This window comes from Gavialis gangeticus, unplaced genomic scaffold (assembly GCF_001723915.1).
Source record: "Gavialis gangeticus isolate Ggan-Ray unplaced genomic scaffold, GavGan_comp1, whole genome shotgun sequence".
Lineage (NCBI taxonomy): Eukaryota > Metazoa > Chordata > Crocodylia > Gavialidae > Gavialis > Gavialis gangeticus.
The window spans coordinates 27,922,521-27,938,232 of record NW_017729001.1 but is presented as its reverse complement, the minus strand read 5'-3'; the positions used below and the strand labels follow the sequence as shown (position 1 = coordinate 27,938,232).

Below are 15,712 nucleotides of genomic sequence, written 5' to 3'. Positions count from 1 at the left end.
AGCAGTAGAATTCCTCAGTATGAGCAATTCATTTTCTGTTAATACTGCATAACTCATAGCAAAATGCAAGGCACACTCACCTTGTACATCAGTATTTTTGTGCTTTAGGCACTATAAATGAAGTGAAACATAGTCACTGTCCTTTTCAAGACAGCTCTATGTTCTATATTTGTGGCCATGGGAATTTTAGGTGGTGTCTCTGTAAGATGCAGACACCTGCTAAGGTCTAGACAGGATATAGCACTAATCAGACCTGCCCTGGAAAGTGACAGTTCATGGTCTCTCTCTTTGCAACTGTCATTAAACAAACCATATCAAAACACCCCTTCCTTCCCACACGTGTTAAGAAAAACGGTAATAAAGTCTGCAAAGTCTTCACCAATAGATATCGTACAATGCAAATAAACCTCTAATAATAGCATAAGACTTTTTGGTTTAAAGAAGCTTGTGTTACTGTCGTTAAATGCAGGAGCCAGACTGTAGACTTGTTATTCAGCACAAAACCAGTCATCTAAAAGCTCTGATGCCCCTGGGTATAAATAATGATTACTACAGAGCCTGGATTCTGTTTTCAGAGAGCAATCACCAAGTAAACACTGAGGGATCCCTTTTGAAGAGTACATCTGAAACACAACCATCGAGGTGTGCAAGGCAAATAAAAATGTTGAGCTGCCAGATTTGGTTACAGAAGCTTCTTATTACTAAAATGTCTAGATCTACTGCTGTAAGCTCAGTGCCTCAGGGCTCTAGTCACAGGTGCTGCAGGGCCTCCTGCCCTTGTTCGGTGTAGGAGTCATCTTTGTTGGAATTTGCCCATTCGCCAAAAGAATCTTGGAAGTGAACATTTTTCTGCATCGTCTGCATGCGTTTTTTATCACGAGAGAAGAAGCTAAACCTTCACAAAAGGAGAGAGAGAGAAGTTAGGGCCTAGTGGTCTGGGGAAAAACCAGCAATCCTGAAATGTCTATGATGCGATACACAGCGCAACAAAAAACTTAAAAGAGCAAAACAATTGGTTTGTGTCTGCAAAATTAAGGCAATGAAGCCTAATGCAGTGCATGTCAGATGTTATTCAAGATGAAGGCATTGTGGTCTTTAGCTGCTTTGCTAAAGAAGCTTCATAGAAGTCTTAAATGCAGTGGACTATGCAAGTGTGCAGAGATTATATAGGTGCATTTTATTCCATTATTTATAAAAGCAGCAACAGGATTAGTTTCTTGGGATAAAGTAAAGGGATTTTCTTTGGTTTGAAAATACTATACCATGTTTTCAAGCAGAAAGAGAGAAGGGCTATTATAGCAGGAAAATTAAGCACAGTAAAGTGATTTTTAAAATAAAAATTGCTTAAAAGCACAGAGCGTTATTAACATATGCATGTAGTGTGCTTGCACAAGTTGGGCCTAAGGGTTTTAAACTAAATGCAAATAAGTTTACATATCATTTATTAGCATGCAATGGCATGCATGAGCTGACAGTCATTTAATAAGGCTGCAAACTGAATGTTTAAAAAATTGCAATGCTGACACTACATAATATCTGAAAAAGTAGGATTGATGCAAAAAACACACATTCTTTGCGTTAGTATTATTGTGGTTTATATGGCAGAGAAGTTACTAAATTAAGCAAAGCAAATCTTGTTCTTTCAGCAAGTTGTGCATTATGGCAGTAGATAGTGGGGAAATGCAAAAGTTAAGGTTCCAGCTAGAAGAGTAAGCCCACAGCTAGGCTTTCAAATGTTATGGTAAACTAAATTATATCTTGCAGTGTGTCTGCACAATGTAATCCTGCTCTAGATGCTACTACAATTCAAAGTAAATTCATGCATCCACAAACTATGTTAAGCATTTCCTAAGAACAAGTTGGAAATACTACTTCAGCTCAACACAAGTTAGTGAAATCTGTCACAGGGGGGCAGGGCCTCAACTTTTTGCATTTCCTTTCCGATTTTTAATCCGAAACTTTAGCAGCACCGTGTTTTGCAGTTAACTTCCTGTGCAAGAAAACTTATTTCAGGACCATTCTGCCACTTTCATGACTGGAACTAGTTAATTTTTTTATGCTGTGGTGTATATATCTGCCCTTCTCCTCACCCCAAAACACAGGAGGGGTGGGGAGGGCAGATCCAGTTTCCACTGAAGTTACAATGCACAGCTAATAGGCTTTCTGCTGTGCCTGTTCAGTTTGGCACCTTCAAGCTTAGTAATGCACACTACTCACTGAGAGCTGCTGTATTTACACAGTTTGTTTTAAATGTCAGAGTTCAGCCACTTGAGTCTTCTGCATTAAATTAAGTGTATTTTTATATAGACACTTCTAAATTGAGCTGAAAGAATTTTAAATATTTAACTCAAAATGTAAAGTTATTGTTGGCCATAAAAGTATGGCACGTTTCAGCCCCCAAAAGGTAGGAACATGTATAATGTCCTATTTTCCCCCCAAACATTTAGAGGGGAGGGGAGGAAGCAGTTAAGAATAAACTTTTTGCAGCAGCAAACATAGCTGTCACATAATGATTGCTTCAATACCAATCACAATGCAAAAACAAAAGAAAAATTTGCATTAACAATAGTCAATGCTCTCGTGCAGCAGTTGCCAAGAATTGGTTGTCAGATTGGTTATAAGTACAGACACTGTCTTTCAGAACACAACAGGGGACCAAAATCCCCTGGTCACATGCTCTCAGACATTTAGAGGACAGCCTATAATAAACTCTAGGAGTTAATGTGGAAGTCATCGCTATATTCTGTATAACTGATTGATAAGAATGACATGATTTTTAAAGATCATGCCAGTGCTTTTGAGACAGACAGGCCTAGCAAGCAAAAGTTAATTGATGCTAATTAAAATGTTCTTATTGAATTAGTTTCCTAAAGGTAACGAGAGATTGGTTTAGCAGGATAACATTAGACAAAAAGAAGAGTGATGAACTGAATACTAGAGAATGAATGATTGAGGATTAAAATGAGTTGGTCCTGATTGATCATTCTGATTGGCACCAAGCTTCTGTGATCCCACAGTCAGCCAATGAGAATGCAACCAGCAGCATAACTTAACACAAGGGACATGCGAAAGAAAACCACAGTACCAAACATTAAAAAAAAAATCCTACAAGGGACACAAGTCTTCTTATTGGCTGCAATGTGGGATCGTCTGGAATCAATCCAGCTGCTACCATGGGCATTATGGCTGTAAAGATCCTGGTCAGAAAAGTACAGACACAGAAGAGATAAGAGACTGGAGTGAGAAAAATAAAAAGGCATTCCATTAAAAAGAAGGAAACAGGGCAAACAAGATACATGGGTTACTTGGAATTACCACACATAGGACTTGCTACAAAGTGAAATGTGCCAGCATCACTCGAGACAGCTGACCACTGGAGATTTGGTCTGTGAGAAGTTAGTCATTGCCACTGGTTGTTAGGTTGCTATAAACATTCATAAAGAGCTCAAATCTCCATAGCGATGCAGCCCAGAGTCTTGGTGTAACCTCACTGAGAGATTATCTCAAGTGATGCAGAGCATCAGAGCGAACACTGTTTCTTTTAACAGATCTGTACCAGGAAGAACAGACAGGTATGTACATGATGAAATGAAGGATGAAAGTGCAGGTCATTAAATACACAAACAGGGCTACTGCTGTTCCAAGGACATTTGCATAGGGAAATAAGGTTAGCAGTGGCCAGTATTAGTGTTAGGGGTCTTGGAAGGGGCAAAAGTGAGAATACTGCCAACTTAAAACAAAAGCAACCAGACAGACAAGCCAGGTGAACGTTTTAAAAATGAACCTTTTGCATTCTACTTTGTTAAAAGCCCACAGATCTCCTCTTAGAAGTCCTGTATTAATTCACACACAGGAAGACTGCAACCACAGACAGCTGTATGACTCATTTAAAGGCCTTGCAAACTTTTTTTCTAGCTGACTAGTCAGGCATCAGTTCCTTTGTTAGAGTCCAGCACTGTTACTCATACAGTTCATGCAATTTAGAGGCACACTGTGAAGCTCTAGGGCAGCCAAACTTGAGAGCAGGTTACCTAGCTGCTCTGTACAACCTGCTCCATGCAAGTCTGCCAAGGCACCTTCACCCATACCTACCATAGCCTCTGTTTTTCTAAGCATTTTCTTCAGAGGCTCTCAATTTATTTTTGCACTGTGGACTAATGTTAAAGATTAAGTTGAGATCATCAGTCATTTCACTTGTGACCAAATGCCACTCTGAACTCTTCCCACCACAGCTGCTTTAGCTGCTATTCTTAGTTTCAGACAAACAAACATTGTTATATCAGTAGCCATAGCTAGGGCTTCTAGCTTTTCATGTCATGGCCCACTCTGAATTCAGACTGACACATGGGCTTTTGTGGGTTATAAAAAAAAATAAAGAAAACTTAAAGGACTATTTCAGGCATTATGTCAGGGACAAACAAGTGTGGCAACTTTAAGACAAAAGGGCGTTTTCTGCAGTGTACTAACAAAACAGAGCTAGCTATCTTAGTGCCAGTACTGTTGGGTTTTTTCTTTTAGTGGCCAACAAATATGCCCTCGAATTGTTCTAATTAGAGTAAAGATTCATTTACAGACAAGATGCCATCACAGGGTTGAAGCCCTATTAAAGTTAAAAAAAAAAAATCAAGTCATAAAGCCAGGGATATAAACATAGCATTTCAGAACTTCCATTTCCCTTCATTGGTTACAGCAACAGAGAGTCATATGATGATAGTAGTCTTATGTAGAGTTTAGATTATGGATTGCATAGGATGGTTTGGATAGGGATGATCCTGCCTCAGGCAGGGGGTTGGATCAGTGGTCTTCAACCTTTTTTCATTTGCGACCCCTAAAACATTTTGAATGGCGGTGCAGACCCCTTTGAATTGTACGTGTGGGTATTCACATACTTTTGATTGATCATAGTCATCTTTGTGGACCCCTTAGGCATAGTCTGCGGACCCGCAGGGGTCTGCGGACTGTGGGCTGAAAACCACTGGACTAGATGACCTCTGGAGGTCCCCATCCAGTCCTAGTTCTCTACGATTCTATGAGCAAATCTAGCATTGACTGCATGACCAAACTGCACTGCTTTCTCCTGATAGCAAGTACAGAGTTACAAGGGCATTCTACTTGTCCCAAAGGGTGCAACAAATCTATTTTGTCTTGCTTTACTTTTAGGCTGTGTTAAGAGGAAAAGACCAAGACCATGATTAGGCCCAGAGGGTTCTAATCCCAGCTGTGTTTCATCTTGTAGAGTGTGCTATGGTAACAGAAACACCACCGAGCTCTTCCGGCAGTGTTGCAGGTTTAGAAACTAATATTAAGTACTGCATTTACTGAGCAGCTGCCTGAATGCGCAGAGCATCAAAAACACAAGCTAGAACTGGAGAGAAAAAACAGCAGTCAACCCTGGGAACAGATGGTCTCTGAGCCCTACCAGCCAAGAAGCAGGTGACTGGTTGAGCATTGTTCCTTCCCTTTGCTTCCTAGGTGGGCTGTAATGGTGACAGTTGCAGAAGTAAACACAGAAACCGAGGACTTGGGAAACTTTCTTTTAAAAAGGATACCGTAAAGCCCTGGCACCTGTCAAATCATAGTATTTGTGGGGACTGCTGGAGCTCTAAAAATTCCTCCCAGCTCATGATGGCAGCCAGTGCCCCACCCTGAGCACTAAGGCAGTCTACCAAGGACAGGGATAGACAGGAGGAGAAGGAAGAGAAAAGAAATGGGCCTGACTGTCAGGATGCAGACTGAGTTGGAGTCCATTTCCTGTCCAGGTTAATTTAAAATTGAGATTTATTTTCTACCAATATAAAGAAAGGGACACCTCTCCATCTGCATGAGACAGAAGCCACGGGACTAAGTGGACCAGTTGAAAGGTAAGGCATGATTCATGCATGACAGGTTTACTGCACGCTTCCATGTCTTGGCAAAAACAGGCCAGGGGAGTTCTGAAACATGGGAGTGCCTTCAATGTGAAAGGAGTTTTTGCCTTTGGCTTCTTTCAACAGGTTTAACTTGCACTTCTTTCAACGTTAGTAAACTTCTGCATTTAAAGCAGGATGAGACGAGAAACAGATTGATGTGAACGCTTATTTGGAAATTCACAACTTGATTAATGGTCAGGTGGTTAGCATGGGCTTTTGAACACCCAGAAAAATTTATGATCTATTGTTTGGAGGAAGGAACTAGTGAGACAGCCAGTACAGTAATGCTCAGGCCTTCCAGCATTGCATCTCTGCATATGTTAGAACTAGGCAATCACACTAATGACATCCAGTTAGCACAAACTGCACACTAACAAAGTGTGTGCAACTTAGACTTTTGTCAAGCTTTCACTAAAAGATAAGAAATGCAGTACACATATAAGCTGCCATCTTGGTGGATTAGCTAACTGAAACCAGCCATCTTTCAAAGAGAGTGAAGCCAAATAAAATGAGGTATGAAAGATTAAAGAAAGATGAATAAAGAAGTAAGTTGTCCCATCCAAAATGACACACACTCCTTTAAGCGATTCTAGATGAGAACAGCTTCATAACCACTTCCAAGATAGAAACTAATCCAAAGGCCAAATTTAGGAACATGTTTTCAAAGAATACAAAATAAAGCATTATCAGAACTTGGCCTGTTATTGCATGCTAATTGCATAATCCAAAAACTAGGGAAATTAACCAAAAGATGCCCATTGGACTAGGATCAGATCTCAAGATCCTTCAATGGAAGGTAGTGCACAAGTGCCAGTACTCTTCTATTAAAAAAAGGTTATATGCACTTGGGGAAAGAATAGAAGTATCTTCCAAGTAAAAGAGGGCCATAATCAAGGTCATTTTTATAGTTAAAGTTTACATTATTCACAATCTGAGACTCTCTTAGCAGGTTAAGACTAATTAGGAATAAATATGATAGCGGGGTTGAATGTTGCAATGAACACATCAGGTAACATGATTTTATAGCCAAGTCCTCTGATGCTAATTGTTAACTGCACATTTTCCATTGCAGGTACACAGTTTTGTTGATTTTTTTTTGTATTATTATGCCGCACTGTAGATGGCTACAATGCTTTATAGCCTAATAAGTAGCAAGACAAGATCCTTCTGTTAGGAGCAGTAAGACAAGAGTTAGGAAGATCTGTCCCAAGGCAAAAACTAAGGCAAGGCTCTAGACTGAAGGCTCAGATGTTTAGAGAAGCTAAGAAATAGCAACTTGGTAATGGGAATGGAAGAGCTCCAGACCCTTACAGGCTCAGGTGCTTGTCTCTGTTACAATCAATGTACTCTAAAAATCCTAGGGGTAAGACCTAGAGCAGTGATTCTCAATTAGGGCGTTGTGGCATCCTGGAGCGCTCCCAGATCCTTTGAAGGGTGCTGCAAAGTGTGAGGAGATAAGGAGGTAAGTTAAGCAGATAAAGGCAGGCTCAGGATTGTCCCTACCTGAACAATCCCCCACCCTCACAGCCCAGCATGGGTGTAAAAACTTTAATATGTACATTCATTTTTTAAATTTGATGCCAAATAATTCAAAAAAGTAATGGAGGGGGCCTCGAGTCCAATGAGGGGTGCCTTGAGTCCAGATAGGTTGAGAACCACTGACCTAGAGGCAGTAGCTTGCCAGTGCTTTCCTGTCGTGGAACCACTCTATCCCTTTACAGCCTCTGCCCCAAGGAGTTTACAATTTAGAGTTAAACAAGAATACGAAAGCTCCCTGTTATCCATCCATTTTAGGCACCAAGTCTCATACTGCCCCCAGCATTTTGGATACCTAGAAAATACAGAGTCAGGCTCCAAACAACGTGGCCTGCGAGACATTGCCAGTTCTGTACTTCTATGCATAGATGGACATCTACTCACAGACTGAAGAGGGTTCCCATCAAGAGCAGGCGTTGGTGTTTAACAACTTCTTAGCTTATATTTACTCATACATGGTTATGAATTGTAGCAACACATGTTGTTCCATTTGATTTAAATATTACAAACAGTCCTCAAGAAGGAAATACTAGAATTAAATGGAGCTCCTCAGGAGCAATCTGGCCTATGGATACAAGCACATAAGACACTTTCTCTTTTCTGCATCACTGTGTGCATGAAGGGATTGAAAGGTGTTAAGGGCACTTTGTGACAAATAGACATTAAGATCAGGACCAAGTTATATATTGTTTCATAAATCCTTAAGAGTGTGCTTCTATAGCAGTGGGAGATATGACACACGATTATATCCAAAGCATACAGGGGTGATGTCACCAAGTGAATTATTTTTAGATTCAGGAAACAAACAGTTCCCCTCTCTGCCTTCCAAGAAACATGCTGCAGCATACAGACCAATTCAGCAGCCTTGAAAGGAACAGCTACTCACAGTCGTTTGATTCCTGATTCTGGCTGAGTTGAGGGTTTTGACTGAATGATGGGTGTAGGCTGCGGGGTTCTGGTTTCTTCTTCCATTTCCTCACTAAAATAAAAAAGGTGGAATTAGCATCCAGTTCTTCCACATCCCTAGAGAAACAAAAAATAAAGCTTACAGAAGTTTTGTAAGTCATGGGAAATGGAGGGGGCTTATCCCAAATCTTTCAAAGGTGGTTGGCATCTTTCACTGACTTTGTTTCAGGTCCTCAATTGCTACAATCATCAGGTCAGTAGTGGCAAGAGACAGGCTCTCTACCAGTCAGGCAAGGGGGATTTACAGGATTAATGCCATCAGAGGCAGGCCTGCCAAAGGGCTGCATCATTTTCCTGAACTCAGTCCAGGAGGGCCTCCCACCATACAGCAGTCCCTGCAGAATCACAGGCCAAGCTTAATGGCTCCCACCATCTACCATACTAGAGAAAAGGTGTTTTTTATTTTTAAATAGTAAGGTGCTGGACTGACATCCCAGGAGCTGTCCTGTCTATCCTCCAAAAAAAAACAAAAAGGTGAAATGTGAACAGCAGCCACTAGCTTCTTCCCCCCCCCATCATTATGCATCAGTGATGGGCACACTTCACACGCCTGCATTGTTTGACATCTCTCCTATTGATAGTTCTCAGGTTTCTAGGAATTTTGCAGTTAGAGAGAGGCCTAAAAACCAAGCTCCCATCAAACTCTGCGAAAATTCAAATATGAACCAAAGTTTTGTGGCTTGGAGCCATTGCAAATTTAAAATCTTAGGGGAAAACAAAGGATCAACTCTCATTGCATAGCAGAGACTATTTAAAAAGACACTTCTTTCTAGCTAGTGTTTCACAACAGAAGCTGTGGAGACAGCAGTGCCAGAGGTGACAGCTAAGATACCTTTTATAATACAAGAGCTCCTCTTGCAGCAAGAACACTTTTGACTTGAGTTCGTTCCTCTCGTGCAAGACATCCCGTAACTCTTGCAAAGTAAATCGTGGACGATTTGGATCTTTTAAATCCAGAGCCATCTTCTCCGATTCAGAGAGAGATTCATCATTGTTTGGTTCTATCTGCAGGATGAAATACAAACTTACTGCACAAGCGATACAGGCCTAAGAACTTAGAGGTGTGATGCAACCTGCCATCTCCGTGCTTATAGTTTCATAGTTTCTAGGGTCGGAAGGGACCTGAGCAGATCATCTAGTCCAACCCCCTGCCATGGCAGGAAGAGCACTGGGGTCAAACGACCCCAGTAAGCTGGTCATCCAACCTCCTCTTAAAAACCCCCAGGGTGGGAGCCTGCACCACCTCACTTGGAAGCTGGTTCCAGACCCTAGCCGCCCTGACCGTGAAGTAGCGCCTCCTGATGTCCAACTTAAACCTTCCCTCCGCCAGCTTGTGACCATTGTTCCTGGTCACTCCTTGCGGCGCTCGGGGGAACAGGGACTCCCCCAGCGCCTGCTGATCCCCCCTAACCAGTTTATAACAGGCCACAAGATCCCCCCTCAGCCTTCTCTTTTGAAGGCTGAACAGGTTCAGGTCCCGCAACCTTTCCTCATAGGACCTACCCTGCTGTCCCTTGATCATACGAGTGGCCCTCCTCTGGACCCTCTCGATGCTGTCCACATCCCTCTTAAAGTGCGGCGCCCAGAACTGGACGCAGTACTCCAGCTGCGGCCTGACCAGTGCCGCATAGAGGGGGAGGATCACCTCCTTGGACCTGCTCGAGATGCATCTGTGGATGCACGACAAGGTGCAGTTGGCCTTCCTAGCCGCCTCCCCACATTGCCGACTCATGTTCATCTTGGAGTCAATAATGACTCCCAGATCCTTTTCCACCTCCGTGCTGACAAGAGGGGAGTTCCCCAGCCTGTATGTATGGTGCCGATTGTTCCTCCCCAGGTGCATCACCTTACACTTGTCTGTGTTAAACCCCATCCTGTTCTCCTCCGCCCATCCTTGTAACCTATCTAGGTCCAACTGTAGCCTGTTGCTCCCCTCTATTGTGCCCACATCCCCCCACATCTTAGTGTCATCAGCAAACTTGAACAGGGTGCTTTGCACCCCCTCATCCAAATCACTGATGAAGATGTTGAACAGGGCGGGCCCAAGGACCGAGCCCTGTGGGACCCCACTTCCCACGTCCTTCCAGGTTGAGAAGGACCCATCCACTACCACCCTCTGGGTGCGACTCTCTAACCAGTTGGCGACCCATTGGACTGTATGGGTGTCTACGCCACAGTCCCCCAGCTTCCTAATGAGAATGGGGTGAGAGACAGTATCAAAAGCCTTCCTGAAGTCTAGGAAAACTATATCCACTGCCACCCCTGCATCCAATGATTTAGTGACCTGGTCGTAAAAGGCCACCAGGTTGGTCTGACAGGACCTGCCGCTGATGAACCCGTGCTGGTTGCCCCTGAGCATGCCGTTCCCTGCTGGCCCCTCCTGGATGCGTGCCAGAATAATTTTCTCGAACAGCTTGCCCAGGATCGAGGTAAGGCTGACTGGCCTGTAGTTCCCCGGGTCCTCTTTCCTCCCCTTTTTGAAGATGGGAACCACGTTGGCCCTCTTCCAGTCCTCCGGCACCTCTCCAGAGCACCACGAGTGTTCATAAAGCCGTGCCAGGGGACTTGCAATGACCCCAGCCAGTTCCTTTAGGACTCTAGGGTGAAGATCATCCGGGCCGGCTGACTTAAAAACGTCCAGCCCCTCCAGAAGCTCCCTAACTAAATCCTCACTCACCCTAGGCCCAGGTGAGCCTCCCCTGGGGCCCGAAGGGGGCCCAGCAGGGAGGTGGCAGTTCTGGTCCTTACTGAGGAAGACAGAGGCAAAGAAGTTATTAAATATGTTGGCTTTGTCATCTGGCGTGACAACCAGATTCCCCGTCTTGTCCTGCAAGGGCCCCACATTTCCTGGGGCCTTCTTTCTACTCCCTATGTATTTAAAATATTTTGCTTCTGACAGAGCAGGATAGCATGACGTGTCCAAATGGCTATGCTAGAGGACTGCCATGGAAAACAAGACCCTTACTGCATTGGTGCTCATGATTCCCTGCAGAACAATCAAATATTAACAGGCTGCAGCCTTTACCATGCTTGCCATAGTCAACAGTGAACAAATGGACAGGACTGGCCTTGTTTTGCAGCTCTGAAGGATTGCCTTACCCTTACCCAGCTCATTTTCTCATGGCATCATGTGTGTACCCTACAGCAAGGTCACTGTGAAATTTCCACTGCAGTCCGCCTCCCTGCTCATAGGAATTTTCTTTCCTCCTCTGTATGTACCTCCTCTGTGTCCTTTCAAACGTGATTCATGATTTTGGATACCACAGTTTTTGAGACACTTGGGGATCCCAATTTTCAGGGTGTAGATGCTCAGCACATTCTGAAAAAACAGCCTTCTCCAAGAACCTCTTTTGAAACATGGGGCCTGGGTTTTATTAAGCAAGATGCTTTGAAGCCTACTTTATATCACTCGGCTTGCTAGACAGACTTCTGCTGTGCGGCTTGTCCGTCGCATTTCCAGCCATAAGTGGAAGGCTCCTATTGAAGATGCTGCAAGATTTCCCAAACTATATTTAAAGATGATTAAAAGCTTCTGCTTTGTTCATTCCCATAATGAAAGGATCTGTGAAGGAAGCCTACAGACGCGTGCAGCGCATTCCACTTTGGCTAGGGATAGCAGACGAGGAGGTTTAAAGATAGAAGAGCTCACTCCATCCTTCTCCTGGTAAAGTTGTACATTCAATGAATTCAGAGTTGGGAGATTTCTCTAGCTTGGGGCCTTTGTACAGTCTCTCGGCTGCATCCTTATTTCTGTGGCACTCGTCCGGCAGAACGTGGATGTAGGTGGATTCTCAGACCTCCGTGGACGCCAACTAGAGTCCCTGGGAGGGACCTCCCCAAACTGAGGCAGCAAACAGGTGATTTCAGAAGCCAGGCTGGCCTATATTTCTATGGGCCCCGCCCCTTGCCCACTGATTGGCCAATGGGCCCTGGTTGCCCCACCCCTCAGTGATGATTGGTGCAGAGGGGCGGGGCCACACAAAAAGGCAGCTCTCTCAGCCAATCAGTGGCAGAGGGAGCTGCTGCCAGCTTTTCTGCTCCTCTTTGGGCTGGTGACTTCTCCCCACCCAGCTGGGGAACCAAGATTTTATTTATAGTATTTTTTTTCCCCCTTCCCCAGTGATTCCATGCAAAGTCATGGAAACCACGGTTTCTGCGAAAATTGCAAAATCACAATTTGAGTAGGTTCCTACTCCGTGGGGCTCAGTGCAGGTGCCATGGTCCGCCTGCATCCAACTGCGTGCAGGGACTTGGCCAAAGGGACTGTGGCACAGCAGGGGGAAAGGTATTGTACAGGGTATCTTGCTATAAGCAATTGTATCGAGCAGGAGTAGGGAATCCTGGGGGGATAAAAACCTGGGGGAAACAAATGCAGAGCAGGACTCCCCAAGAGCTTCAGGAGTCTCCAAAACTTCCAGCTGCAAAAATAAATCCAGGGCATGCTGTTCCAGTGCAGTACATTTGAAACTTAATGCTTTTTTTTTTTTTCTCAAAAGCTGACTAGATGCCAGCTCATGGAAGCACTGTCACAACCTGGGATGGGAGATAGATGCAGCCGAACCCGATGCAGACGGCCGGGCTGCCCCGCTTCCCAAACAGAGAAGAAAAATTCTGCTTGTGGTTTACAGCAGCATGAAGCTCCTAACTAGGAACTTCTACACAAATCAAATCCATCTAAATATACATGCACATTTTGATAAGCTGAATGGCAAAGGATCAGAACAGGGGACTCAATCTTCCTGGGGAAAACTTCCCAAGGTTGAACACCACATGCCTAATTGTGTAATGCTGATAAAGACTTCTCTCTTTAAAGATCTGCTTTATGGGCTTCGAGGACCAATGTAATGTTAATAAAGGGATTTACCTTCAGGATTTAATAGACCAGCTTAGGAACAGAGAAAATGACTGCCTGGTGCCACAGGATTCAAATGGACAGAATCAGGATTAGAATTTGGTGAAATGTGAAACTAATAATTTATTCACCAAAAATGGCAGTTTCAGGTCAACTGAAACTGCAAAGTCATACCTGAGAACACTTCATGTGGGGCAAGGGAAGAGAAGGGATTTATTTAGATATTTTTCTTTTTCTTTCCTCCCCCAAGAAAACCCACAGGCTTGGTCTTTTTGCCTGAATTAAGTAAAAACCATACTAAATGAATACTTTTGCCAAAATCTCCTGGTCCCAATCTCCTCTTCTCTCCTGAAGTGCACTGCCTCTCAATGTTAGTCAGATTCATTTTACATCCTTCATCTATAGCGCTGTGTCAAAATTAAATCCGAGTCCCCCCACTCCACTTACCTTCATCTTCACTAGTTTTTCTTTACATCAATACTTTTTTTTACATTTTCTGACTCGCCCTAATTCCTAGGAAAAAGGCATGTGCTTTTACTTGGCATTAAGTTAAATTTGACTATAGACAAAAGGTAGTTTACCTAGCAATTCAGGAAAGCCACTGGTTTTTACCCATTTGCTTTAGGTCTTTTAAATGATCACAGAAGGTGATGGGTCTGAGGGAGAAGCCAAAGGCAGATATTCCTTGTGATAGGACTATTAAATTGCCACCTTGTCCTCCAACTTATTCCTGACCTGATGGACAAAACATTTTCAAACGGCAGCCTCTAGTTTTGTGTACTTGGGTTCTGGACCGCAAGGGCCTGATCATTCAGAAGTGCCAAGGTGGCACAGCTTTCAGACAGCTGGGCCCCAATATCTCAGGAAAAAAGAAAACATTCAAACATTCAAAATTAGTCTGGTCCCAAGCATCTGAGGCAAGGCCACTTCTGAAAAACCTGCACTTCACCTATCAGCAAAACATTCCCTTTCACTTGTGAGCCAGGTGAGAGGACAGCAGATCAATGTGTGTCCAAATTCAGACTCTTGTTATCATTGCAATGAACCTATATTTAGGAACGGCAAGAGATGGATACTCCAGAACACGAAATGCTCAAAGAAAAACTTAGTGCCCGCACTTTTACACCTAGGTCAGATGCATCAGTTCAGGGCCTATTCCCCTTGTCCAGCAAAAACATCTTATGCATATCTCACCAAAAAGCCAGCAGATTGACAAGCATGTCACTAGTGCAACCAGCCTTGAACTAAGCCAGTTATAGGTGTCTGTTCACTGCAAATTGCTGCTAAACCTTTGCCCTGGAAGAGAGAATGGGGAACATAGCTAATGAGAAGAGATGCTGTTGCCGTGAAACCAAGGAGTTGCAGGGAAGAAAAAAGCTGCCTTTCTCTTCAGAGACTGAGGACACTTTCACACTTGCTGGCTCAGAGCCGGAGCACCAGAGCCCCATTGGCAAAGCTGGACTTCCTGGCTGAATGAACAACAATGAAGTCATCTCTTAGCTTATCTTGGTACCAAGCTCATTCAGCTGCAGAAGATTAAGCCGCTGCTGTTGCTTTTTGTGGGGGGCTGGGGACACGTCAGACATCTTCACCTCCCAGTATCTCTCAGTTATTTCTGTTTCTTTCTTCTACCGCCCCATTCTCAACTTCTTTCCCTCTGGCAGTGATCTACTCAAACATTTATAATACACCCATGGTCAAAGCATCCTGGCATGTCCTTCACACCCGAATGTTTCAGCTGTTATTAAATCACTCAACAGGAAAATTCAATAGAGCATCAGTTCTCAGATTTGTTCATACTACAGGCCACTTGTGAAAACCCTGCTTACATTTCCCATCCCTTCTTCAGCCCTATTCTGAGCTATCTGGCATACTTCACATGGCAAAACACTCCCAGAACAGCATTTGGAGACAACATGAAAGCACATGCACTATAACATGATGGGCTTTATGACATCCTCTGCTTGTCCCTGCTACATGTCCTCTCTGTTTCTCTCCTTTCTGTGAGGGACTTGCCCCTGTTCCATCCAAATCACGCCCACCTGCTTTCCCGCTGCTCTGATCTTTCTGGGTCACTTGGCTCTTCGTTGCTCTGCAAGTATTTGAGCATGCATGCTTCAAATTAGCTTTCTGCGACTGTTTCTGCTCTAACACTTCATTGCACAAATGTTAATGGGAAATTAATGTGTGAATGGGCCCAAAGGGATTTCATTTAGAAACATTCCTGAAAAATATTTGCAGACTTGCTTGGTGATATTAGCTTAGCCTGGTCTTGTGACAAGCCAGGCAGAGAATACCATAGCCCTTAAGGGCCCAATCCTGTTGCTATCCATTTCAGTTCTGCATGACCACAGCTTCCCTTCTCATGTATGGATTGGAGACAGAGCAAAATTCACACATACCCTACTTCTGAACAGTCACTACAGCTGATGGAAATATGGTCAGTTTT

At 43.7% G+C, this 15,712-nt stretch overlaps 1 protein-coding gene across 2 annotated transcripts in view; it reads right to left on the bottom strand.

Annotated features, from left to right (window-relative positions):
* Nucleotides 1–5: 5 nt before the first annotated feature.
* RILPL1 (Rab interacting lysosomal protein like 1) overlaps nt 6–15,712 on the bottom strand; it is a 32,191-nt gene continuing 16,484 nt past the window's right edge. Inside the window, exons 5-7 of one of the 2 annotated variants that reach the window (XM_019507128.1) lie at nt 9,244–9,416; nt 8,332–8,424; nt 6–895 (exon numbers count right to left, since the gene is read on the bottom strand). In XM_019507128.1, the coding sequence (XP_019362673.1) occupies nt 751–895; nt 8,332–8,424; nt 9,244–9,416 (411 nt within the window). In that variant the 3' untranslated portion in view covers nt 6–750. The other variant, XM_019507129.1, reaches the window with a different exon arrangement.